This window comes from Accipiter gentilis, chromosome 4 (genome assembly GCF_929443795.1).
Source record: "Accipiter gentilis chromosome 4, bAccGen1.1, whole genome shotgun sequence".
Lineage (NCBI taxonomy): Eukaryota > Metazoa > Chordata > Aves > Accipitriformes > Accipitridae > Astur > Astur gentilis.
Genome location: NC_064883.1, coordinates 31,449,390 through 31,474,544, shown reverse-complemented (window position 1 = coordinate 31,474,544; position 25,155 = coordinate 31,449,390). Strand labels below are relative to the sequence as shown.

The following is a 25,155-nucleotide window of genomic DNA, read 5'->3' as shown; positions in this document are numbered from 1 at the left end:
CTGAACAAAAGTACAGTAATCAGTTCTGTAACATGACTGAGTTTCAGAAAAAGCCGTTCTGTCCATCAGCTTCTGCTGTGCCTCTGGAGAAGCTCCCTCAGCTGCTTTACTGCATTCAGCCTCACAATTGTTTCTTTATAAACTCCAAAGTGAATTATTCCTTAAACTATTACAGATTTTACTCTCAAAAAAAATCCTGCAGGCAAAAATATTTCTAATCTTTCATTAGTTTTCTGCTGCTTTTTTTTTTTTTTAAATATAAAAGGGAGACCAACCATCATCTCTATTATTTCGAGGGGCAAATGAAGTGTTGCCACAACATAGCAGAAGTGAGAAATAACAGGGTTTTGACATTCTTCAGTTAGTGTAACATTACTGTAATACGAGCTGAATGAATAGTAGCTAATAAGCTAATGCTAAAACCTTTCTTAAATATTCATAATTACTTTTTATAGTATGCAGCTACATGATACACTGAATTTCCAAGAAAGCATGCTGTCATGTTTGTACAGGATCAACACACAGCACAGTAAAGCTCGTAAAAAGTTCTCAACAAATAAATACTGTAAAAAAGAGTGAGTTAAAGAAGATGATGATTTAAAATATCAGTCCATAAAAGACAACTGTGAGATTTTAACTATGACAGTGGAATTTATTCTACAGCAGGTATGATCCAAGACTTGTTAATAGTGATGAATAAGTGTATTCAATTTAGTCCAACACCTCCAAATTCTCACTGTCTATGCAAGGATGAAGTAAAACATTTTGAGACTTTAATTTAAACCAGCTTATCTATTTCATTTGACATTGCAATTCCTATGTAAGGTGAATGAACAGGGATAAAGAAGAATCTAACAAAGGATCAACTACAGGGTAGCTTAAATAAAGAAACCAGTTTAAAAAAAAAAAAAAAAGATAAAATATCCAGCCCCATATTTATTCATGTAAATGACCTGACATGCATTACAGGCATTCTTTAATTTTGCCAGGCTTCTGTAAATGAATGGAAAAGACAGTAAGAGAGTAACAAAGATATGCCTGATTTCAGATGAATATTGAGGACAGTAGGAAACATCTGTCAGTCACTTCAAGACAGAGACTTTGTAAAGTCTACTACAAAAACAGCTGAGCACTAACAAACCATGATGGGAACATTTGGCTTAAAAATACAAATCTTTTGTTTAAGAGGCAGAAGTTTTTCAAGCTTAGTGTAGCTGGTCTCTTCATAAGAGACAGAACTTCTAAAAACGGAGAAAAGCCTTCAACTGCCTTGTGAATTGGTTTATACTGCTTCACAGCCGGTCTTTTAGAAATTTCTCAAGAGCTTTCTGGTTAAAATTACAAGCTAGAGATATACTGAAGATTGCAAAGGCATAGTGTTACCTGTAGCTATTTTAGCATATGTAATCCTTTAATTTTATATGTAGTATTTCTATAGCAAATAAGATTCTTAAAGATTAAAATCTGCTCTATCAGCTCAGTCCAACCGCAATTCACTGACATACTACAAAAAGGAATAACAGCAGTAACAATGATGCTAATAAATATAAAACATTTTAACCTAGTTACTCCATTTTTGAATCTTAACAATGGATAGTTGGCTGTTAACATCTCAGATATTAAACATCTCTAGGCTTACAACCCTTTATTTCCTAAGGGAAAAATAACAAGGAAACACAGAATTTGAAGAAGAATGAAGCATTAAAGTGTGATCAGACCTGACTTCTCGATCTTCTGAAATGAGAAATATGTTTTCCAATCTCTGATAATTTTTCCAAGATACCCACACCCATTTTTAAGACCTCGCTAGTCTTTGGTTTCTCCTAAAAGTAGTTGAGGCATCTTCATGGTTACAAGTGTAACTGAAATGATCACGATCTCCTAAAACGATCAGGATCAAGGAAGGGGTTAAGTCAACCTCTGACTAATTCCGCAGGGGAATTCAGTTTTTTTGAAAGCCACGATGCCATTAGAGAAAGGGAGGTGTAGGGAAGAGTATTGAGGATTATGACACAGACACAGTGAGCAGAAGGCTACTAAGAAGAAGTCACTGAATAGGAAATCAATATGCCCATAAGAGACAAATGGCCAAAATGAAGGTGGAAGGATGAGATGAGCAATGCTTAAGAAGAAAAAAAACCCCTAACAACTCTGCAGGGTAGCCTGACAGAAATAGCACTTCTGGGAAAGGCAGGAGCATAGGGAAAAAGATCGGTTTCCACCATGCTGAGGATGGTATGGAAAGACTCCGCGTCTAACAGTTGCCCTAACTTTCCTTCACCGCAGAGAATACAACACTCAAAGGTGTTACAGTCAGCATGAAGGCTGACTGGTAAAAAGTGTAATGAAATAGTTGAAACTACTATGGTATATACCAGTAATAACCAAAATACATCCTTACTGCTCTTGGAATCCAAAGTCAGATCAACAACTTTTCTCAACTTCCGGACTGTTAAGAAAGAAAAATATTAGGAGGAACCTTTGCAGTTAAAGACACTGTGTAGAAGCTTGAGACATCCATTGTGGACTAGTAAGAACTGAGACACCTAGGAAATCTCTTGCCACAATTTTTTTTTTTTTGATTTTTTTTTAAAGCTCAACATAAGACATGCGAGGTGAAGTAAATATTCCTCCCCAAAGATATGAGTCAGTAAATTTACCCTTGTCTTCAGAACACCCATCTTTTTGCAAGCTGATATAAATGACACATTGGTTCTTTTTGGAGGATGAGGAAACTAGAGAGATAAAGAGCAAAAAATTAAGAACAGACTCACAAGACTTCACATTACAGTTTAAATACTTCATGACTTAAACTCTTCAGTGTAAAAGTGAAAATCGACTTTGTTTTACCAGCTAAATTTAGATCAATTAGTAATCACTGTACTCTAATAGGAAGCAACTAGTTTTGGCCACTGCAGGTAATCACTGCACTCCGGAAAAGAGCAGCTGTACAAGGTACTGTAATAATACATCATCTGGCTCACTTACGAGGTCTTTTGATTAACAAACTCAAGGCCACACAAGTATTCAGTAAGGAAAGGGGAAAAAAAAAGAAAAAAGAGGGAGTAGAGTGGGTAATTAAACTTTTCCAACCTCAACATTACTACACGGTGCATAGAAACACATGTGAACATTCCCCACACTGGCTTCAGTCCAGGTTCCTTCTCTGACTTATTATAATGTCCTATTACCACTCATATCAACTCAAAGCCATTAAAAACTGTAAAAGGAACCAAACTTCCTTAACACAAAAATTATTTAAACTCTCTGTGACTAGGAGTTTTGAATGACAGGTGACTTTTGAGATGCAAAAGTTTCAGGCTGGCCAGGATGATGAAGAATTTAAGGTAACTCCACTCAATAGTTAGTCAAATGGCAATGTGCCTGCTGACCATCACTAAGTAGTGTACTGAAAGGACAGCGGTACTGCATTCCCAAGTAACACAGAAGTGAGGTTAAACATACAGGAGGAGGTCAGAAAATTCAGGAACCTTGAAGAAATGAAATAAAAGAATAAGACATGAGAGTATATATATTAAAGCCTATCCTATGATGTTCAGCTCAACAGCAAGTTCAGGTTATATTTTTTAAGATGAAAAAGTAGAATCTTAGGGCATTTTTATGAGAATAAGCCATAAATAAAGAATGTAAATGCAACACAAAGCATTTTAAGTACTTAGAAAAACTCACACAGTTCCAGAATTTAGGTATTCCCCAAAATTTTTTTTTTTTTAATTCTGTTTTGCAAAGCTACATATTTTCTTCAAGCCATATGATATTCAGATTCTTTTTTCCAGGAAAATTCTGAGGCATTTTGGCTGACTACCTACCATGGGAACACTCAACGCTACAAACCAGTCAACTCCTGAGTGGAACATCTCATTCAGTCTGGGCCAGCTAAAGCAGAGCAGCATTTCGGGAAGCTGAGTGAAGAGTGTTGTTATCAACCAGAATGGCCGAAAGAATACATTGTCATAATCTGAACAGCATCCCTGCTCTGTAAAAAGCACAATCTAGTTCTTAAGAAGAGAAGTAATGCAGATTAATTTTACAATATTTTTATTTAAACAATATCTAGATCTTACAGTAGTCTGTTAACTCAATGCACTTGGAATACTAAGTCTGCACTCTGTTTTTAGTGCCTTATGGGGTAAAACCTGTGAAATTATGAGCTAACACTTACGGAGAAATATCCTGTATGATAGCATTTTGTTAGCAGCCACTTATTCTATTAAAAATTGTTAAAGGACCTACCAAAATTATAAATTCTTTCTATAATTCTACTGTGATTTGTACCGTTAAGCATGACAGTCCAGTAATATCATTAACATGTTCTTAGTAATAAGCCAATATGAAAATATGAAACAATGAATTTCTGCACCACTTATTAAACATTTTGAATAAACAGTTCTGATGTGCATAGTAAGATTTAAAGTATGTTCAGGTCACTGCTAAAAGAAAACACTGTAGTGAAGAAAAACTACTATCAATTTTTGGTTGTAAGAAACTCAAGATGCACGTGAAAGTCCTTGCAAAGTTCTGACATGCCCTCTCCAAACTAATTTAAAATGTCTTATGTTTTACACTGTCACCATGGGGTGTACAGACCTACAAGGAACTACTTAGTCCCATAGCCAAGACACAAGAGTGAACAGGGGCCTTAATTACTGTTCACCTTTAAAATGGGTCCAGTAGGTCTAATGAGATACTAGTAAGAGCAGAGCATAAGCTGTAAAGTTATTTGTGCTTATGAGCTGTATGGATAAACACTGAGTATTATCTGATTATCAATCTTATTTACAAGCTTATTGGTATCTATGTATGTTGTTACAAAAATCTGAATTACTTCAATGTGATTTGCAACTAAATAAGTCACAGTCCTTTTTTCCTTGATTCTTATTTTTGAATAGCAATGAAAAAAGTACCTGATTGCCTTCCTGGAGTTAGAGATATTTAGAATCCTAATCTAAGATCAAAACCATCAGAGACCAGACTTACTCTCATCAGAAAGACAGATGTCTGACTGCTTGATCAAATTCTTTTAGAGCTACTATTTTTATTCATGAAGAACAACATCTGATTTTTCCAAGTAAAAATGGATTTGTTCACTCTTATTTTAATAATACACTATAGACAGATCAATAGACACAGGGTAAGCAATTAATTAACCATATGCAATTAAAGAAATAAAAAATTTTTTTTAAAATAATAAAAATGTCAGCCACATATACCTGTTCTATGCACTTGTCAAAATGCAGCTTCCCCTCAGAAAAATGAGGTACAACTGAGCAGCATAAACGTTCTAACAGTGGTTTAGCAAACAAGAAGCTGTCAACTTCCAATAAGCTATTATTCACACCTCTTTAATCACTGCCACAGAGTCGATTATAAATAGCCTCATACATTTTTAAATAAGGTCATTCTGAAATGAAACAACAAAGAAGGTAGTAAATATTCCAGTACATAAGCAATTTAAATTCTACAGCATAACAGAACTGTGCGTTCTCAAATACTCAGTTTAAAGAAAGCCAACAAAACCGTTTATTAACTGGTGCGGCGTCAGATGCATAATCGCTGTGAGATCAATAAACCAGCCCAATTATGTGATAGTTTGCAAACAGATCTGAAAGAAATGAAACTATTAAGACTTTCTCATAAAATCCAGCTCCAATGGCATTTACAAATATACAGTAATACAAATTAAGTTAATACAATACATGCATTGCATAAGTAAATCTACTATGCAAAGATTTTACACAAATACGAAAGAGCTCCTGTGTTTTCCCAGAGGCAGAACACAAATAAACATCTTATGTAGAACCCTGATTCATATGAGACCCTGTTTTCTACTCTTCTTGAAATTTTAAATGACTAGTAATGAATACATAAAGAAAAACAAGGAAAGAACTGCACAAGTAGGAATGAGTTTTTATTTTTTCCCTCTTCCCCAGTTTTTGTCAGGTTCAAGATTACTTGATAAAAGGGTATGACAAATTAATGCTAATATCAAATCTTTACAATTAGCTTCAGGAAAAAAAGATAAAAATTAGAAATATTTATAATTATGTGGAATTTTTCTCAAAAACATAATAATTACAGATGTTAAGCTGACAGCAATTTAAAGAAGTTAATTTAGCACTACCAGAAAAAGAAAGAAGAAAAAAACCAACCAAATAGTTGTCATCTTACTGAGCCCCTACTAAGTTGTTACTGTGGTAAATACTGGAAAGCTCCTTCCTATTACAGGTTTTGTTTTTCTAACTTGATACTCATCTTTGTAGATAGACACCTACCTGTGTTTTTTCAAAATCATGAAATAAATGCCTACTGATACATTGTGCTGTATCCACTCAAATAGCAATAGTCCTTATTGCTCCATTATGCACAGTTCATTCCATAAAATGGGTTCCATGAGTAAGGGACCCCCGTACCTCCTTCCCCCCAACTTTTCTGAGATATTTAACCCTGTTACAATTTAAGCCTCACTTATTTCTTATATTTAGCTCAAAGGCATTTTGAGCATGAGGTGAAGTTTATTTAGTTCACAGGCTGCTGTGCATCTGATTCTTAAAAACCCCTAACATTTCACAAGAGCAGCAAACACACCTAAATCTTCCTGGCTAGAAACATACCTTAATATTACAATGTCATGTTTAAGTATTCATGCATTTGGACACACACAGGAGGCCTGAGTTCATTCTGCCTATACTCCCAAGTTGGCCATGCCCAGAAGCTGTATCCCCATGGCACCGCACCTAAGCTGACAGCCCTGCTGCATCTTCATGTTCTCACCATAAAGCAGGAGTGACCTCCCAGGTAAAGGGCATTCAGGTCAATTAAGAACTTCATAATTATCAAAACCTTTACAAACACGCTAGAAATCAGTGTAAAGGATTCACTGATTTTTTGTTCTCAGTCTTTTCCAAGAGCGAGGCAGTACTACTATTCTACACAGCTATACCTTTTAACTGGATTCTCATGTCCTACACAAAGCATATTATAGCAGCTTATGCAGTGAAGGGGTAAAATTGCAGCTGACCACAGCAAGATCTACATAAAAGCAAGGCATGACTTCAAGGAGTAAACTTCACTATTTCAGTTCCCAGATAATACAGAAGTAGAAAAGGTTCGGTTGTCATCAGGCTTCTCAGAACAAGTTTATTTCCACATTAGGCATGTTACTTTTTCATCTAGTTCAGTGTCATCTCCCTCACAACAGCCTTTACTGAATACCTAGAAAAAGAAAGACGCCCAACAAGAAGTTGGGAAATAGCTTACACAAAAAAACACGCCTTCTCAACCTTAATATCACCACAGTCTGGTTCATGCCCCAAAGCTTGAAAACTTTGGTTTTTTTAAGGTGTATGCCCTCCAGCTACCTTAAGGTACATAATTTGTTTCTAATAGCTAGGACAGTATTCCAGATAGCTGTAAGTTTTATTAATTGCTGGGCTTTTTAACCTATGTCAGGGAAATGGATGAATGTCTGAATAGAAACTCATTTTTTCCTCCAAAAATATGCACTATCTTATATGCTTTAAGTGCATCATCTTCTGTTGTTCTGCATTCATTGATAAACCACCCCTATTTTTCCATTCATTCTGTAGAAAAAGTTTTTCTATATTCCCATCCTAACAACTTTCTGTAATGACAAAGCCTCTTACATGCTGTTTACAATATGTTCACAACCAGAGTTTTCTGGAAGAAACACAGAGTCAACTATACATGATTTCTTACTTGTAGGAGCATTTTTGGGAGGGGGGAGTTTCAAACTCTTCTTAATATTGAGAGGACATCTTCACTGAGCTTTCTGCAACAAACCAGAATTTTTTCTTCTCATTTGATATACAGAACTAGGTTTATAACCTGGCAATTATGAGAAGTCTGGTGTACAGCAGTTTCAGTAGTTGCTGCGAGTCTTGCCATAGTTTGCTTTCAGCTGCTTCACAACCTTGGAGAAGCCATAGAGAAATATCAAAGCTCTGATAAACAAAAGAAAGAATTGCGACGTTTCCCACCACAGTGAGAACGGCGTAGTTCGGATCCACAAAGCACAATGAACTGGAGAGGTCACAAGTCTGAACTGTGAAGATGTTTCAGGACAAAGCTACTCAGCACCATCGTCAGAGATCCAAGAAAGCTGCAGTCCTATAGTGACACCCCACAAGAAAGTATGAAAGGATCATGCAAATGAAACTGGTCAAATCCCATGACCTTTGGGTACCAATAGCAATGATACATATTTGCAATACCAAAAAAAAGCAAGGGCACCCCAGAGTACAAAAGGACCTAGAGCAAGATAAGCCCCAAATCCAATGAAAAGCAGTAAAGACATAAAACATAGTAAAACTATACCTGTTATTTTTATTCATTACTATCAGATGTGACCTCTATGAAGAGTAAAAAAGAAAAATACAGTTTATGTAAAGAATGCACATATACATATATATTTATAAATAACTACAATTATTTATGAAGTGCCTAACATCCTTGAAAAACATTGCAACCTATTTGACAGTCAACTAACCTGCAGGGCACACAATATTATTGTAAATCCTGCAAGGAGGACCCCCACCTCCTTGCTATGTTCGCACTCTAACCATCTGAACTGAGAATAGAAGCAGAAGTGGAAAAGGGAACAACAAAACAGAAAAGATACAACTCAGCTAAGAACCAAAAGAGTTAGAAACCCAACTCTCATGTGATAGAAGCATATTACTCAGTATGTCAGGAACACGACACAATAAGTGGAGAAGAATGTGATATACATGCACAGATGAAAGTAGCACAAAGGCTACGCCTATATGAACTGTAAATGAGAATGAAAACCAATACTTACACAGTAAAAACTTTAAAAACTAGCAGGTGGGCAGCCCACATGGGATGAAATCTCATCTAACTTAGTTCAAGTTTACAGATAACATTCCAAAGGCCATCTTGGGGCACACACAAACAGGAATCTGCACATGAACATGAGTTCACTGCAATAGGAACACTGCCCAAAAGCACAGCCCTCTTTTTATCATACTACAGTAAAATTATTTTTAACTATATAAATCAATGCTACTAAATTACCCTAACTCATTCAAGGTAAACTTAAAAACAATACGAGCTGGTCTGCTGACCTGCTTATGAAAAGCCCTGCTTCATTTCTCACTGGTGACTCTCCTTGCTTCAAACGCTTCCCAGTCATCTTACCTGCTCATAGCACAGTTCAAGCCAAGCTGTTATTATTATCAATAAAATACACCTATGCCTTGCTAAATACCTACCTACATTATTATAAAGCATTTGGTACAGTTTAATAGATATACTAATGCAAGTTACACGTAATTAAATAGTTGAGGACAGTTGTATGTCTCCCAGTCATGATGCAATGCCTGGACTGAGATACAGTACATTATCAATTATACCTTAACATACTCATGCTCCATTGGATACAGCATCAGAGGAATCAGTAGCAAACATCTAAAATTATGTTTTGTTGTTAAAATTATGTTTTCCTCTTTGGCGGCTATGCAAACAAAGAATTTCACACTTTTTTTGGTAGAATATATTTGGTGCTTCCAATGGATGTCTAGTTTACTCTGACAGCCATTCATCTTGGGAGAGGTGGGCTGCCTTGTAGACAAGTGCTTGCTTCTCTCCAGGACTAAGTGGAATTAATGTAGCAGGACTAGCCCAGATTTCAGCATCTAAAATGCTGACAACTAATCAGGACAGACGACTCTTGCACAGTACAACAGGGTACCTAAGGAAGAACATACCTGGGAGAAGATACCTGGCAATCACCTGAAAGGAAAAAGACACTTTCAGGGTTAAGGTGTACTTGAACCTCCACCCAGGAGTTAGCAGGTAAACAACATGTATCAGAAAACTGAGATAACTTCCCTTGCACAAAATCCATTTGGCTTTCAATTTTACCCCTGGTTTTCTCTAACAATCTAATTTAACTGTATTTGGGAAGAGATGTCTGAACTTTCCTAACTGTGCAGAAATTGTGAGTGCCACCTGCAGAAAGTATGAAGGGGGACAGCATCATGGGACAGTAATCCCGGCCAAGTTTAATTCACTAGAAGCAACTATAAAAGGCTGACAGTATTACCAACACTGAACTGGCCTCACAGAAAACTAAGGCATGCTTCATACTGCATAGGAGGGCCTACCTTTGTACACAGACTCTTCTGCAAGCAGAAGCGAGCTCCATCTGCCCATGTTCCAACTCGGCCTGACAGAAGCCAACATCAAACCAAAAACCATCACAGTTGTTGTAGCACTGTGCCAAACCCAAGCAAACCCATCCTGCTATTTAGCCTGGCTTATTAGTGCAGGGGTGCTGCCATAGAGATATAGATCACCTATTTCAAACTAATTCAGAGCAGTAGTGCAGGCAAATTGGAATCCAAAAAATAACACATAACTAAGAATAAGCTTAAGGGGAAAAAAGAAAAAGGCGGCAAGATCAGCTAGGAGCTTCTAAAGCTTGAAAACAGCAGCCACTCTTCTGCTGCAGGTGTCGTACTCTGGGCAAAGAACTACCTTGGTAAGCCAAGCTTTGCCACTCCAAATCCTCCTCAGACAAATTTACAGCCTGAAAGAAATGAAACCAGTGTCAGGGCAGTGTTCAGTCTTATTTCCTTCAAAAAAACGATTGTCAGTGTAGCAGGAAGCTTAATTTTGTCCAGCGTTTCTACCCCCATCAACCCTCATGAGTATATTAATGCTTGGGTCCCTAACCCAGTCACAAACTGCTAGGAAAAAAACCAAACAGTGGGAGTAGTAACAAAAGGTCTAAAACATATTTAAAATTGAAAGAAGGTTTGAGCATCCTCACATGAGCGTAACACAGGACACCATTTTTCTCATGTTTCTTTGCTGCTGTTGTAGAACTAGGAATGAAGATTTTAAAATAAAATTTTTATTTGGAAATTATGACACTGATCAGAAATTACATTTTATAGAGCCATTTTCCTCAGTTCCACACGATCACACAGATAGGAGTTTTACAATCCTATTACACCTACTCGAACTGTAAATGTGCCTTTCAAAAACGCAGGCCCTGTTTCTAATTTCTAGCTAGAGTAAAAGCAGAAAATAGATGTTTGGAAGTTTTTAGTAAGCCTTCGGTCCAGGTACGATCTGTGAGATCTCTGTTAAACAGACTTGCATGGACCTGCGACCATAATTTAGTTTTTCCCACCCATGTGAAATGTTTTCTTCATCACTGGTTGATGTCGCGCAACATGTCTCTTCAGGAAGCCTGTAGTGCTTTCTTACTGCATTTTGCATCAGTGATTCCAGGAGTACGTGCATATAGTGACAGCTGCCGATGTGCCCAAACAGAAATACACGGTGCAATATATCTGAAGAACTAACTAGAGCAGCACCAAAGGAAAGGGATCCTTCTCAAGCTCAAAATACCACCTAAATCAGAGTTTCTTGTATTTGAAGGTTAAATTTGCTTGCTTTCAGTGTTCCCTACTGCAAGTAACTAAGAAGTGCTCAAATTTCTTCTGGATTTAGAGTATGCTGCTTCCTTTGCTTTTCTGTCAATGTCTACACCGCTGACGTCAGATTACGTACCAGGTACAATGGATGCTTTATCAAATCCCTGGAGAAACGAATCAGGATAACCAAATGATACATTTATTTTATAATAACTTTAACTTGCCACTAGGTACAAAAACCCAGAGTGTCACCTGATTTTCAGTTCTGAACTTTGCTCTTCTACCCTAAGCACAGGCTAACCTGGGCTACTCAGAAGCCATCCTGCACAACCGGCTGCGTTGTGTACATGTCAGCCCACGTTCAGCTGTCCTGTCACATGGAGTACGTCTTCTCTCAGCTTACCAGTGGGAAATTTCCAAGAGAATCTGTAGTTTACCCTGCTGAGCAAAGGAATTAGAACAACGAAAAAAGGATCAGTGACAGAATGGCTTAATGTGGTTCTTGCCAATAATCTGAAAAGATGAGCCAGTTGTCAGAAAGTATCTATGGGAAGGTCCATTTTGCTTTCTAAAGTCATTCTGAATTAGCTACACACTGGTGCAGCTGGTAGGTCTGTTGAAAAGGAATATGACAGGACAGTTTTTTTCCTACTGTATATCTTAGAAATTATGTATACCCAGGTCCATATTTCAATCATCCTCAATGCCCAAGATGAAAATACATCAAAGTGTGATTTCTATACCCATTTTAATTTTTTAACTCATTAATAACCTCATATACTGAAGACAGACTACAAAAAGCTCATCATTAGTAGGAAATGTCAGTGAATTAATAAAAGATTCTTGAATTTAATGTACAGCTTCCTGGAGAAAAACTGAACAATGTCAGCAAGTGTTTTAGGATCCATACAACCTGATTGCACGAGGAACATAAAACATTCCATTGTTATGAATAAAAAAAGCACTATAGTATTAAAAATAGTTCTTTAGATGAAGGCTTACCTCTACACCTATGCCAGAGCTTCAACTAACCTATCAAAAAATATTTTTGTTCATTAAACCTAATAAAATATTTCAGACACTAAGCCTGATCTCAACTTTTAAATAACTAACTACATTCAAAATTACTTTGTATGAGTAGAATTTCACAGGTTCCCTCTGTGTTAGGCTTGCAAGGCATAGTGATAAACTGCATTTATTTTCAGAAAAACACAGAAAAGCATGTTTCAGAGAAAGATAACTTTTTCCATCTTTGCTCTTTTACAATTATTCTAAAATATAAAGGTGGTCTCCTTTGACTAATGACAAAGAAAAGCACACATTTACAAGATGAGTAGTAATGAGTCTCTAACCTCTCTTCCCAGGTGGTAAGAGAGAACCTCACACAGCACAAGGGAGGTGAGGGTGCTGAGACAGAACACGAAGTACCCCAGACTTCTGCCAGCTTTCCGAAAGGTCAGAGCCTGAGGCTCCAGCTTCCCGGAGCTCCTGGCTTCCTGCTGACCACACAAGAAAAAGAAGTGAGAGTGGGAAGGAGGCAGTCTTCCCAGTTAAGTGAAGGGCTCAAGAAATCCCAGGACAAGTGGAGATGGCAGTGTCAAGACAGGCTTAGATGAAAAAAGTCTGGAATCCACATCTGTAGGTGCGTACTTATGCTTACTTTATTAATTAGCAGCTTAGAGTTTGTTTTGTACACATTTGGTAGCCTTGTCTACTTAGCCTAAAAATTGTTCTGAAGGCTATCCTTTTATTTCCTCTAGTGGAATTTTTTTCAGGAAGTCCTTACATGGCAACTCCTCCTCCCCCAGGTTAGTTAACCAAATCTGTGTAAGGAAAAATCTCATTTAAAACGTTCTTTAAAAGCAAATTTGAAATAGTCACATTTAAGCAAATGACAAATATACAGGTTTGAAGGTGAGAAACAATATTCTCATAACACAAAGACAACTTTAAACTTGAAAGTAAGAATTGATGTTAGAGATTAGAAAAGAGGAAGTGGAAAGGTAAAGGGAAAGTTATTTCTGCATGGTGCCACGTGAAATTAAAGGTTTTATTTAAGAAATCCTTATACATTAACTTCAGCTCTTAAAAAACAATTATTTCTAACTTAACTTCAGAAAGTTTCTAAAAATAGACTAATGAGAAGAAATGCCACCAAATAAATTCTTCCTCCAGAATTAGCGACAAGCCGTTAACAGATCAGCAGCCAGAAATGTGCCATCTGCAAGGTGTGCCAATTAGATTATTCCCAGTAATGTAACATCCTCTATAGCCCAATCATTAGATCTTTTTTATTTCATCTAACTTCGAATAGTATCTCAGTAACACATTATAGTCACAAATCAGCATCCACTCCATGATTCAGAGCATCTCTGCAGGAGTGGCTGAATGTTGTACACTGTGCATGCTCTCCTTGCCATGCAGTCCACCTACTGAATACTGTCCTGGTTTCAGCTGGGATAGAGTTCACTGTCTTCCTAGTAGCTGGTACGGTGCTATGTTTTGAGTTCAGTATGCGAAGAAATGTTGATAACACACTGATGTTTTCAGTTGTTGCTCAGTAGTGTTTAGACTATAGTCAAGGATTTTTCAGCTTCTCATGCCCAGCCAGGGCACAAGAAGTTGGCACAGGACACAGCCAGGGCAGCTGACCCAAACTGGCCAACGGTGTATTCCATACCATGGGACGTCCCATCTAGTTTAGGAACTGGAAAGTGGGGGGGCAGGGAATTGCCGCTCGGGGACTGGCGGGGTGTAGGTCGGCAGGTGGTGAGCAATTGCCCTGCGCATCATTTGTACATTCCAATCCTTTTATTACTACTCTTGTCATTTTATTAGTGTTATCTTTATCATTATTAGTTTCTTCTCTTCTGGTCTATTAAACCGTTCTTATCTCAACCCACGAGTTTTACTTCTTTTTCCCGATTTCCTCCCCCATCCCACTGGATGAGCGGGAGTGAGTGAGTGGCTGCGTGGTGCTTAGTTGCTGGCTGGGGTTAAACCACGACAATACACAACACGTTTTCTAAATTTACAGGCACATGCGTGCACACAAACCATGGCGGCACTTACAATTTTGAAATCACAGGTAAGAGACCACAAGAAATATTTAAAATTTCAATACTAAAGAAAACAAAACTCTCCACAATACTGCTCTTTAGGTGTGATAGTGATTTCAAAGCAAAAAGGAAATAATGACTGTCACTTCAACAGATAAAGGTACAGTCTTTACAGAACTTGCTAGGAGCAACTGTGCATTCAGTAACACAGAAATCATTTCAACACTGAAAAAAGTTTTCTGCAACTAGTAAAGGAGAAACAGAAATGGTGAAGTATCAGCATATGCATGACTCAAATAAGAAAATGCAACATTTTGTCAAGGACATCTTCATGCTTCAAGCAGAACAGGAGAGTGACCAGGTATTTTTACTTGTGCATATCTTAAAAGATGCAGTTTTTTATATGAATGTCTTCTAATGCTCACCATTTCTACATTAGAAAACACATTCACCAGCTTCAAAGAAATTAATGTTACAGAAATCTTATGCCTTATGTTCCAATGTTAAATTGTGAGAGACATGTTGTTAATGTATAGACTAGTTCCAGTTGTCCCACCACATTTGAATGCAATATCCTTAAGATGATATAATCTGACTTTGGGGGTGGTGGTGGTGGTGGGAGAAGTAAACACTTGCATATTGAAACCCTGAGATGTAGCTCTTTGACTATCCTCTGAAATATCTGTTAAGAGTACACTGAAATAGTGTGTGCCTCTTGATGTGACAGTACAACCTCACATCAGCATATCTGGGAAAAATTAGGGTTTCAACCGTATCACTTGATTCCAACAAAATGATCCAAGTGACAGGCCTAATAGCTAGAATCGTTACCAGTTAAGCATTTCACTGATAAAAGAATTAAAATGGATCTAATTAAAGTTAAACAAAAATGCTGGCTGACTGCAGGTCCTATCCTCTATACACACAGCACCATTATGACAGCAAACCATAACAGACTCGAGAAACCCTTTTAAAGCAATAGATTCTTCTACTACTTATGTTTAATATCTCAAAGCTAAACTATAAAGCATCACAAAACATACTTGAAAAATAACATTGCATTAGATACTTGAGAGGGAAACTGTTAGATCACCCAGCTGATCCCACTGCAAAGCACCAAATGATGGAGTTCGTTGGAGTGATGGGTGGACATTCACTGCATGGCAAGAACAGAAGGGATTTCTTGTGGCACTGCTCTGCCAGTTTCCTCACCCTCTTCCGCAGGTCTGCCAGCCTCCCAACCCTGACAGCAAACGATTCTTCCTCTCAAACCTTTTCCTAGATTTTGCTAAGAGAACAGGAAATCGTTACAGCCTGAGTGAAGTCTGAAACACATTACTACTTCTGCTTTGAAGGAGAAATAAGAGACTGTGGGTGATGAAGTAGCTGGACAAACTCCCCTGATAATGGAGTAGGCCGTATGCTAGGATGAAGAAAGTAAAATGCTCTTTCTTCTGCTTCTCCCAGGCCTCTGGCTAACTGAATATCTTCTCCAAGACATTAAGTGGCTCTCAGCAGCAAGATGGGTATCAACTTCAAACACAAGCAGCTTTTCCAGTGTTTCACTATTCATTCAGTGAAATCTATGCTGTCCTGCTCATTAATATTCCATCCAATTTCTAAGTTTTTAATTAAAAATTACTTTCAGAATCCATTACATTCAAAAAAAAAAAAAGTGTTGAACAACCTTTGCTGAGCCAACAAAATTGCTATAAATATATGGGTCCTCATTTTTAGAATGAAGAGAGAACTCCACATCAGAGCAAAGAAGTAACTGCATGCCAGCTCCAAGGAGAGGCTGACAGAAGTGCTCCTGGAGTTCTCAACGTTATTGTGTTTTCAAAACAGCAAGACATAATTCTCATGTTGTTCCTTTTCATGTACAAAGCTATTTTAACACTTTCTGGTTTATTATAGCAATGCATTAAAAATGAATTATTAAAAGCAAAATCCTGTAACCACTTGCTATGCCGTAGCTGTTAGGTGAGCAAGCTGTACCCCAGAAGGACATGAAGCAGTCTGAAATTTCAGAAGCTAAAAATAGTTGGCAGCTTAAAGCAAAACCAAAATTAATGGTATTAAATAATTTTTAGCGTGTGAAGAAAGAACTGTCATATCTGGAAACACGTATTCTAATTTTGACACTGTACTAAATTCCCAATTTTAAAAGACATGTGACCAGGCATAACTGCTAGCTTTGAGACAAAAGGCAGAAAATCATGCATGTGAAAGGAAAAGAAAGTTAAAGGAGGTCTAAGGGGGTTTTTTTGTAGCTTGTTTTGTTTTTTTTAAGACTTGAAATATACCTTAAGTATTTTTTCTTTAGGCGAGTGCTTCATTTTCCTGCTTTAGTTAAGATGTCTTTAGAAGGTGATTTTTTGAGCTTTTCTGCAGGAGAGATTAAACTACTGTTTTCAATTAAAAAAACCTATATTGCTACAAGTGTACAATTTCTGGGGCATATAGGATGGAAATGGGACAATTAGGAGGAGTAAATCCGTTAGGTTTTATTTTACAGATCAATAACATGTTTTTAAGAATTCTGCTAACAGTATCTAGGAAAATGTATTAATGAACTTGAATTCATAATAGTCATCTGCATCATCCCCGGAAAAGTTTTAGGATCTACAAATTGAATGTTGAAAGCCACTGGCAGTTACCCTCTGCATGGCATATGATACAACAAAGTTCTGATTAAAACACAGTTGTAGGGATTAATCTGAAAAGCATCGAGACTTATAGAAGAGATAAGGGCAGACTCAGCATATAAAAATAGCTCAGCTTAGATTAGATAAAAAACATAATCAGGAGTTAAGCAAAGACAAGTGCACAGCTGAGGGGAAAAAAATGGCCCCTTCTGCAACTTCAGGTTAAGTTCCTAAGACATTTACTACAGTTTTCACTTACATAGCCACTCGCTATTTTTCCACGTGGCTTCTGTATCACTCGGCATACAAGACAGGCAATGCTCTCTCACTAGGCAGGTAGTCAGATTTAATTTGCACAGGTATCACTGAGTGATCACTTAATCCAAAATTTCTTGCATTCCTTCTTTGTATCCATGTACTTAAACTTCTTCAAAATATCACTCTGACAATAGGAAGACTTGGCTCCACTTGACAGAGAAAGTAACACCAGATATAAAAAATAAGCAAAACCAAGCACAAAAAGTGCTCAATAATTTGGAAGTTCAATTTGAAGTACTTAAGTCTGAGTTTTTAAAACTATTTATCACTTTGACAGCCACGTATATATGCAGATGAGAATTTCAACAAAGTGCAGCTGCTCCTGTTAACACCAAGTGCTTCTACTGAAGTGACCTGAGCAGCAGCTACACAGCCAGAGCAACCTCTGTTCGCTGACCACTGAATGAGGAACAGATGTGACGGGAAGTACACAGCTATAATTAAAGACCATCATAACCACTACTGTTCCAAGTATGGACTGGCCATGCTTCACATTTTATGTATGCTCTTCTCCTTCAGCTGGTGACCAGGCTGATCTCTTGGATCTTGGCTGCTCTACGTTAACAACTGCAGTAACTCAGCGCTCAGACTGGATCTCAGACTTGTACCTTTCCTTTCTTCTCAACACTGTGAGCAATGTTGGCAAACTGATTTTGGCTCTCAAGAGTTTCCAATCAGAGACCTGAAATAACTTTGCATTGACACCTTCAAAGATACTATTAATTAAATTCTCAAGAGAGATGTGAATGAAAGCAAAAGTTCGAAAGACAAAGCTTTACCTGTACAGGATTCTCTTGTACCTTAAAAGCCTCTGCAAACAGTTTTCCTCCTCATGTCCACCCAAGCTTGGCTGATAACAGACCTGGCAAGGAGCCACAGCCTGCTCCTTGATTGTTTCCTTAGAGCCTTGTCTTCCCCATTGGTTAGTTTGCAGGTTTCCTCTTTACAGTTCCTTTTCATTTTAACCCACAGAATTCAAACAGGTTAAAGCAATATGAAAGTAATGCAAGAGGCACACAGAACTTACTATTCAATTAAAAAATACTATGCCAAGCCTTTTCTCAAGTGCATGCACCATTGGGCTGAAGTAAGGTTTTGCAGGCAGCTTTTCCACAATTTTTAAAACCTTTATTGTTTTATTATTTTTTTTTTTAGTTGATATCCCAAGAGTATAAACAGTTAAGGAAATCATGTTAAATGGAACCACACTCATCTGAAGGTCAGCAGCAAAATCTTGCTGAGTAAAGTGGGTTTTCAGCTACAGATTCAATTTGAGGGATACTAAGGACACCTAAAAATTATTCATTTTGGGGACTCCTGTAATTATAAGAGTTATTATGATTAGTAGCAAAAAATTTGTTATCATTTAACTATTTAAGATGGAACATACCTTATTTAACAACTCTTTGATGATAACTAAATCTTAACAGTACACATTTATAAATTGTACTTGTGGACCCTGCATTTCAAATACAGCATCATTAAGTGTACATTACTAGCCATATTAGAACCTTTTTTCCTGCCCTTGAATCTGCCATCCTTTTGTAACATATAGATACCTTTTTTCAGTTAAAAAGCAAATGAAAGTCCTTAATCAAACCTTACAGAACATGGCGTTCAGAGCTTAAGGCAAATCATTTGCTCAAATTTCACTTCATCAAACTTTGCAAAGTCATTCCATAGCAAAAATGAATTTTTAATAGAGACAGGCACACTAAGGTGGAAATGTGACACGAACTCAAGTGTGAATATTGAAGTTTTTGCAAAGCAATAACCAACCAAATAAAAGAAAAAATCTTGCTTTTACAAGGTGAAGTGTTACCCAGGTGCTGCATATATTTTATATGTATGTTTGGTTCTAAGATTAAATCTCAGAGTCTGGAATTGCTGTTGTGGGGAAAAGCTGGTGAAGCAGATGTTTAAGAATTGAAAGGAAAAGAACAGATGAGGGCAGTATAGATTTTTGTCAATTAATACTTTAGAAGATAAGTACATATTTACAGCTATTTTTAGCCACTGCTTCCTGCTGTTTTCCAGACTTATAATGTTTAAATCGAAGTGCCACTGGCAGGGTAGAGCTGCAACTATGACAACTTTCACAAGCTGAAGCTGTTCCAAGGAAGGTGTGGGGTGGGGGGGAAGCCCATATAGGATCCTTCTAACTCCTCTTGCCTCAGTGATCTGTGCTGTATCAGCTTATGTTAGCCAGGAAGAATCTCAAAGGGTCATGTTTTTAGTGCTGTAATGTAAAACTAAACACTGAAAAACAGGGAAGAGTATAAATTTCTACAAGTTAAAGAGGAGCAAATAAAAGGGAAAAAAGAAGCAGTGTTAAGAAAAAAATAAATCGGCAAAATTTCCAAGCAGAACAGATTAAGTTGACTAGTCACCACATTACTTAATTAAAAATGTTCTATGTTTTGTCTAAGGACATGCACTAAAATACATTCCATTTCAGTTTTACAGACGTACGTAATTTAAAACGGCATGAAACTGATAAATAGGCAAAATTAAAGAATCGATTTTCTCAAGACTGTTTGTTACTCCAGTTGTCAGGTCCAATTCCAGCTCATGTGTCATGCTAGGAAATCCTAAGTTACTACCATCAAGACAAGTTGTTCCCCCACCCCCAGATTCACTGAAACCAGAAAGACAGAATATTTATGTATTTTTTTTGTACAGCCTTACGAAAAAGGCAGAGAAATCCAGAAAAGGAAAAATTCCTACACATCAAGGGTGGAAGATACAAAGTTTCACCAAAGTATTTTCTATGTAATGGCGCGTTACTGTTTTTTTCTCTGTGTCATAGGACAATGATTTTACTTACCAAAATTAGGTATTTAAAGAACCATAATTAGATATAAAAAAAAAGTTACATACACACATACAAATACCTGGGTATCTGTATGTATAAGGGGATAAACCTAAAAATCAGTGCACTGAAATGCTAAGCTAGTTTTACACATAGTGAAAGCTAGGTAAAAGCAAGTGTAATTCCAATAAAGGTATATAGAAACAACCACATCAAATGCCTTTCAAGTACTGCTATGGGCTGTTGGTAAAAAGCAAAACTATGTTAATGAAGTTTCTAAAACAAAAGGTTAAACATGGAAATCAACTTTCATACACCCACATTAACATAGAAAATGAAAATCTTTGCAAGCATCCACGTATTCAGTGCTTAAATTGTTGAGAATGTTTTCAGTGCATTTCATAATAGCTATTTCACATTTACGCTCTAACTCAAAACAGATGTAAAAATCACTGCTTATTTTAACACTAAACAAAACAATTATGAAGTGTGTGACAGTTCAGGCAGAAATATCAGTTGTTATCCATTAAAAACAAAGAAAGTGGCATTTCAGGTAATTTACTACTATACAAAATAGCTGTTATTACTGTTGGTTTGCCACTACAAAATCTCTCCCTATGAGTAAAACCCAACAATTTAGAAAAAACAGAGTGAAATGCAGACAGAAAACCAGAAGATCTAAATAAAAAGGCAACACTTTTACAGAGGGATGATAAAACTTTGTAGAGTGACATAATATAGTATATTAGATCATACAGAAGACATTCCATAGAGCAGAGATATATAAATCCTTCTAGCTTGACTTTCAATGTATGCAGAGATTTTGATTCAGGAAGTTACTGGAGCCATGCACTGCTGAATTTGGGTGGTTTGCTGTTTTCCTTTTTTTCATGCTGTTCCCTTAGCATCTGCTATTAGTCACTGTCTTTCACGTTTTTCTCCATTTATGGTTGGGTGTTAGCCTCACCCTAGCAAAATCAAAGAGCCCAAATGTCGCTGAGGAACAATAAATCAAGTAATTGACAGGGTTTGGAGGCTGAAAGATGAACTGGAACAAGCAGAGCAGCTTGGGCACCAAGCAGACAGCTTGGGCACCAAGCAGACAGCTTGGACACCAAGCAGAGCAGCCCTGCCTACACCCACTGATCCTTGAAGGTGTCCAAGGAGATGGTGGATGATGCCCAGTGGTGCTCTGTCCAGAAACAAGAGTCCCGGACGACTTGCCTGAGATAGAACATTACAAAATGAAAGGCAGCCCTCAACTTCTGCAGCAGAGGGAAATGAGGCAGATGGGCTAGATGAGCAGCATGGGATCCACCAAGGGTAGCTAAATATAGTCCATGAGCTCTCTAGCCTTGGTGCTACCTGCCAGAACCAGCACACAGCAGGGTGTAAGGGGGTCTTCAAGCCTGCATGCAGGGATGGAGATTGTGTAGCAGGTTCTCAGCAAGGTTTCTCCCCACTCTCTCAATGACCAAGGGGGATCCAGTTGTTCTGAGAAGCTTTCAGGTTCTAAAGTGGTTTTGATGGAAGATTGGCAGCTCAGAATAGGCTGAGAAAAGATCTTTTGGTATGAGGATAAAGAGCTGCTGGTCATATTGGAGCCCTCAGACATGACAGAGGAAAGCCCAAGCCGGAATTGCCCCATGTAGGAAAGCCTCCATCCCACAGGAATCTCTGTGGAGCCAGGTAGTAGAAGGTATGAACCTGAATAAAGATGAAGACAAGGCCCTGTTCCCACCCTCCAGTCAGGGGGGACCTCAAAAACCATCCAGAGAACCAGTACTAGCTAGATCCTTAGTCTGACTCAGTGCAGACAGCCCTTAGTAATCAAATCTGATTACCGAGTTGCAAAAAGAAGCAACAGTTTCGATGAGTAATTTTTATCTTAGAAGACACTAAAAATCCGAGTCCTAGACCAGACTTCACTAGTTTGGCTCTCGTTGAATTGCACTCTCTCACCACTAAGGGTGCAAGAACAAAGGGACAGCTGTGGTCAAGAGGCAGAAGAGAGGCTTTAATTATCTTGTCATCATGGTTGAGGGATAGCTCCCTCTTCTAACAGATCAGTAGGGAACCAAGGCTATTGTTATTATTCCAAAAGAACCGTCTAAAACTATGCAGGATAGAATGAAATTTAAAGATTGCTCAAAACTCACGTTGCTATTAGAGTATTGTATTTTCACTTGCTTATAAAAGTAATGTCAGCTGACTTTAAGAGTTTTGACATATAATCTAATTTGAGGCAAATGCTCAACATGGAGCTTATCTGTCATAAAACAGCTCCAAGTGTTTCAAGAAACTTGGATACAGGAAAAATTTAAAAACCTGACCAAAGTGCACGTGCACACACACAGAAACCTCATGGAGCACGGTGGCACCTCTACATTTAGTAGAAGGAATTTGATATGTTTAACAATGTGCAATTTATAGAGTGGGTATTTGCCTTTTACTGTTTTTGTCCCCCAGAGCTGGCCTAAAATACATCTTCAAGGCACTGTGGGAATAGGAAATCTGTACACAGCTGAGATCAACACCACCACATAGCAAGTCTTAGTAGGTTTTTTCAACTTTATCAGCTAAGATTTCTACAAACTGTAGACATCCCCCAATATTGTCAGGAGTCTCCATGCTCCATTTTCCCCAGAGTAAAAGTTTCCAAGTTACAGCACCCAAATGGTTTTATACAGTACACAGACACAGACCCAACGACTGAGTATCTTTTGTGCATTGACGTTATCTGGAAGAGTACTGCTACAGCGGCACTAGAAAAAGTTCGTAAAAATTTTCCTTGGTAAAGTTACAAGTCTATCTTTAACAACATGATTTCAAGGATAAAGCTGGTCTTTTTAAAAATAGATTTTCCCCCACAGTTTTAGCTCTTTGGTTAGGTAAGCACTGAAAATACAGTCCAGAAGCCAGAAAGTTTCTCCTATGCTTTCAACTACTCTGTGCTGACACCTAGGCAACATTGAAAGGAAAATGTGACTAGAATGCAAAGGGCATGAATGAAGTGAGGAAAAGGAAAAAAGTAGATTGTAACAGATCTGGTGAGCGGGAAGCTGCAGGAAGCTGGCAAGGGAGGATTTGAGCCTACTTGGCAAGGCCAGTGGGAACTGGAGGGAGGGTTAGTGGAAAGCCAAATCATTTGGGCAAAGAGGATGGAAGACAGAAGAGGCGATTGACTAAAAGTCAGTAAGAAAAATGGTAGATAAAGGACTAACAAGCAGTTGGATGAAGAGGGAGAATGGGGACGCCGAGAAGGTGGGAAAATTCTGGGAACAGAAGGAAAGGCACAAGCAGGGACTATCACCAGAGCTGGGAAACTCTGGGAATGCAAGGAAAGGGACACAGAGACACTGTCACTGGTGCTGAAAGGCAGCAGGAAGAAAACAGATTCATGTAGCTCTTTTCCAGTTCTCCTGATAGACAGAGGGGAGGTGGGAGCACAATAAGGAACAGATCAAAAAGGGGGGAAAACAAAAACAAAAACAAACAAAACAAAAAAAAAAAAGAGAGAGGTCCAAGGAAAGAAACAGAGAATGGTAGTTGGGAAAAGGGAAAAGAGAGAGGGAACAGGGTAAGCTTCCATGAAAATACTGGTACAGACTGAACAAAGAGAGTGTAATTGATACAGGAACTCTGAATAATGCAGTTGGGTACCATGAACAAGACTAAGACAAACACCCAAAGATGGAGCAGGGGTAGGGGAGATGAAAGCAAGATAGGAGAAATTTTCATGCTCAGAGCTGCATAGAAGCAGAAGCATCCATGCTTTTTAGAAATACTTCTCCAAAGCTTCTACTGGACGCATACCTTGTAGGCGTTATCTTTCTTCTCTCTTAGCAAACGCCATACAGCTTGCTAGCAAAACATGCCGTCTCCTATTCTAGGGTGGTCAGCATAACTAGTAGCAATAGCCCAAGCAGCAGCATTTCTTGTGGAATTTAAAAGGTTTGCAACCTGACAATGAACTATATACAGGCTGACAGAATGAAAATCAAAGTGAAAAGGTATCAGCTGAGGCTGTTAAACTCCACTTCTCCCACCCACGTGAAAATAAAGTCATATGGAACCATTATTTATGTGGCCCTTCCCGCCAAAACTATGTTACTACTCAGTATAGAGGATGCATGTCCACTGGGAAAGAATGAGGATCTGTATGCAACTTTAGCATCTTTGGCTCATTTACTGCAGAATTTGCAAGATTGTGAATGACAAGGATTGCAGTAAGACAGCCTCTTAGCTGATACAACTGCACGTTGTTCCTTTCTTAGCTACTGAGTCTCTGTTAACACCAAGCAGGCTATTCAAATCAAATTTCTTAGACATTATTAATTATGCTACTTTCTCTGTTTTTCAGATATCCAACTTAATTTGCTTCTAAAACAAACAGCTACTAAATAATCAGCTGCAGCTACACAGTAGCTGTTCTTGGTATTACACAGTATTTCTGTGCTTAAGTCACAAGTTAAGCAGGTTTAAGCATTGAAGTATTTAAGAATGCAAAAAGCCACCCGAAATTGATGGAAAACCTTCCCTTTATGATCCTACCTCAAAGCAGCACTGTGAAGAGAGACAAAAATTGTGAAGTTTTATGGACACCCATTTAGAAATCATTTTTATTTCAGAATAGCATTGAGCATTATACTGTAAGACACAAAGCAACACATGGAACAAAAAGGTAGAAAACCAATGTGACTAGCTTTCCATTAAATATATACCACACATCTGCACTGAAACTGAAGTTCTGTGGAAAAAATGCAAGCAATCAGGAAATTAACTGCAATTAACCATACACATACATGCACACACATTCAAAGATTATATGTATCTGGGTTCAGAGGAGAAAAAGAACAGAGGGGAAAAGT

At 37.8% G+C, this 25,155-nt stretch overlaps 1 protein-coding gene across 4 annotated transcripts in view; it reads right to left on the bottom strand.

Moving 5' to 3' along the window:
• ZEB1 (zinc finger E-box binding homeobox 1) overlaps positions 1–25,155 on the bottom strand; it is a 126,940-nt gene that overhangs the window by 42,688 nt on the left and 59,097 nt on the right. Inside the window, exon 2 of one of the 4 annotated variants that reach the window (XM_049798147.1) lies at positions 9,768–9,792. The exons of the other annotated variants lie outside the window; for them this stretch is intronic. Coding sequence (XP_049654104.1) covers positions 9,768–9,792 — 25 coding nt within the window. The remainder of the gene's footprint in view (positions 1–9,767; positions 9,793–25,155) is intronic. 4 annotated transcript variants of the gene reach the window in all.